The sequence below is a fragment of the Octodon degus genome, unplaced genomic scaffold (genome assembly GCF_000260255.1).
Source record: "Octodon degus isolate 3935 unplaced genomic scaffold, OctDeg1.0 scaffold00007, whole genome shotgun sequence".
NCBI lineage: Eukaryota > Metazoa > Chordata > Mammalia > Rodentia > Octodontidae > Octodon > Octodon degus.
In genome coordinates this window covers 26,844,870-26,847,814 of record NW_004524583.1, presented here as the reverse complement: position 1 = coordinate 26,847,814, position 2,945 = coordinate 26,844,870, and the positions used below count along the sequence as shown (strand labels likewise).

Here is a 2,945-nt window from a genome sequence, read left to right as displayed (position 1 = left end):
ATCAAAATGCTGGCTATATGGCCCAGGAAGAAGTTACTATAACCAGGGCCCAGGCACCAAGTGTGGCAAAAGGTTTTGGGAGTCCTTTGAAAGTAATACCAGAGCCCCTGTCCAGACTGCCACCTCTGGATTTGGGATCTGGTCTACAAGTTCCAAGTCCAGTGAACAGCACAGTTCTGAGAAGCAAACAGACTGGGGAAGATATGACAAATGCCGACTGTAGTATAAAAAGGCATAAAAAAGTCTGTTTCGGGCAGTGCCATGCCACCAGAAGCCTTTGCAGAGGCTGTGCCCTGAAGAATCAAAAGACAAAAGTCCTAAAAAATTCCACCCACCTGACTGACCTTGGGAGCAAAATGTCTCATCCCACTAAAATGTAAAGGTCTAAACCTGTACCTTACCAGATGCTCTGAAAATTAAAATCAGCTGAGAGCACAAAACTCATTCACAATTACCATTACAATCTCAATATTTACTTCTAACTAGCAACACATCCTTTACCTTCCATTAAAGGCACTAGTGTCTATACATAAAGAGGAGACATAATTTACCTTGGTTTTATCTCAGTAAAAGCAATTTCGTGAAAGCGTTACGCAAAAACTAAGACATCAGTTTCTTCCCCCTTGCATCAGAAGCTAAGGGGAAAGCCGCCGCACATCAGGGATACTCAAACTGTGGTCATGAGCTTTAAAGAGCCAGACCGAAAGCGTAGGATTTTCTTCTTGAGGGTGTGCGCAGCCTTAATTTTGACGAAGGTTTTTGTGGGGTTCGGCGCGGCGACCGTCTGCATCGGGAGAGTCTGCACAAACTGGGACCAAATCAGGCCCCCGCTCTCTTCCGAGTCGCTGGTGGTGGTGCTCTCGCCCACGAACTCGCCCTCGCTCACGCTGGACTCGCTGTCGCCGAAGCAGTTCGTGGTGTAGTTGCTCTGCTCGTCCTCGCTCGTGTCCACCACGGTGGAGTGGAAGAGGGACTCGCACTCGGCCGAGTACTCGGAGTCGCTGGCGGCGTAGGCGTAGGGGCTGGCGTAGGGCAGCGGCACGGGCACGGGGTACACGCCCACGTGCTGCTCGCGGCGCGCCCGACGGGTCCTCCGCAGGGCCTCTTCGTAGGAGATCTCGGCCGAGGACTTGCAGCGGCGGTAATCGGTTCGTTTGTGCTTAGGTTTGGCCACCACGGCCTCCCGTCCGTGGCCGTGCGCCTTGCTTCCGGCCCTGGGGCCTCCCGCGCCCACCAGCCGGCCTGCGTGCAGGGCCTCGGGGGCCCCGCCTCCTCCCTTCCGGCCCTTGCAAGAGGCCCTCTTGGGTCTCCGGTTTGTATCCAAGTCGTCGGGGAAGCGACACTTCTTGCCAGCGGCGCGGGCCTTCTCCCTGACCGTGGGCAGGCCACTGTCCAGCCCCGGGGGAGCCTGGCCGCGCGGCCGCAGGGTGGAGCTCCGCGCGCCGCCCGCGCTCCTGTGGCCGCGGGGGAGCCGGGCCGCCGGCTGCTGCCCCGGGACGAACTGCGCCTTCACCAGGGGGCCGTCCTCCGGGCTTTGGGAGGAAGAGCCCTCGCTTTTGAAGTCCAAGGCCGGCCTCTCCTCCGCCACAAAGGCTGCGGGCAGCAGCGGGGCAGGCCCGGGAGCCAGGGCGGGCTGCAGGCTGCTCTTGGGAGCCATCTTCTTCGGGGGCTGCGCGGCTTTGTGCTCCGGCGCGGGCCCGGGGCCCTGGCCGGGGCTCTCCTTGTGAGCGGCAGCCGGGGCCTGACCGCTTTCTTTCAGGGACTCTCCTGCCCCCGGGGCGGCAGGACCCCAAGCCTGATCCTGGGAGGCTGCCTTGGCATTTCTGGGGAGGTGTTTGCTTGGGAGCTCCAACGCAGCGCCTGCTAAGCAACCCTCGGACACTGTCAGCCTGTTGCCTTCCAGTTCTGCCTTGGGGTCCTTCGACCACTGCTTCAGCGGGGAGAAAGTCGAGCTTTCCGGAGAGGGCATTCCGCCAGAGGGCAGACACACCAGCTTCGCATTCTTCAGGTTTACACCGCTGACCTGCGTGCCACTGCTCCTGGCGGCCCGGACACACACGCTCGCATTCCTCAGAAGCCCTTTCGTGGGGTCTGCGCTCACGCTGGTCCTGGGTTTGTTGGTCCTTACAGGATGTGGCTTTTTCTGGACCAGGCTCAAAATGTAGCCATCCATTTTCTTACTGGATGAAGGACGGGAGGCAGGCCACAGACTGCTCGGCGATGGTAAGGAGCCATCTGCTTTGGCGACATCTAGTTCGGGTCCAACACAAAGGTCAGCGGCCGGGTTCTCAAGCGGCTCCTCTTCCCTGAGAGGGGTGCCCGCCAGACACAGGAGGAACATCGGGCTCTGCACAGCCACCGCGTGCAGGGGGCTGGGATAGCGATAGACGTCGTTCCCATTCTTAGACACCAGGTCACACTGGTACTTGGGATTCACATCTGCAACAAGATCAAGGGAATGAAACTGCCGCGTGGAGCGGGTGCCCCCACCCGCCTCACCCCTACGAGATCTGCAAAACATGCTGAGGTACACGGCGAAGAAATGAGTTAGCACTGGTCTGACTTTGGTCACTTTTCATTAAAACAAATGCAAGGTTAGAGAGACAGTGCCAAAGGGAAAAAATGAATCATGCTCTAGCCAACTCTCCCCTCTATGTTCTATTCCTGGTTTCCTTTTAAAATACTTTAGATAAATGAAACATTCTGTGAACCTCATTTCCGATCTTGATTCCTAACAATATATGTTTGACTATCACCTGTCAATTGAAAGCTCAGGGAAACAGCAAATTTCAGTCAGACTAATAAAGTTTAAATTACAGTGTATTTTCTATAACAACACTAAATAAAACAAGTATTTTGATATAAGCAATTCCTGATAAGATTTTTTTTAATTGAGCAGCAGTATTAATGGATAAATTTCACAAGTCAAAAAATGTAGGGGTTGG

The 2,945-nt window shown here is 55.6% G+C and overlaps 1 protein-coding gene across 1 annotated transcript in view; it reads right to left on the bottom strand.

The window, feature by feature from the left end:
- Positions 1-613: 613 nt before the first annotated feature.
- The window catches only part of Dact1 (dishevelled binding antagonist of beta catenin 1), a gene marked incomplete at its 5' end in the record, with an annotated part of 7,754 nt that continues 5,422 nt past the window's right edge, over positions 614-2,945 (bottom strand). The window contains one exon of the mRNA XM_004624938.2: positions 614-2,439. Within this exon, the coding sequence (XP_004624995.1) occupies positions 668-2,439 (1,772 nt within the window). The remainder of the gene's footprint in view (positions 2,440-2,945) is intronic.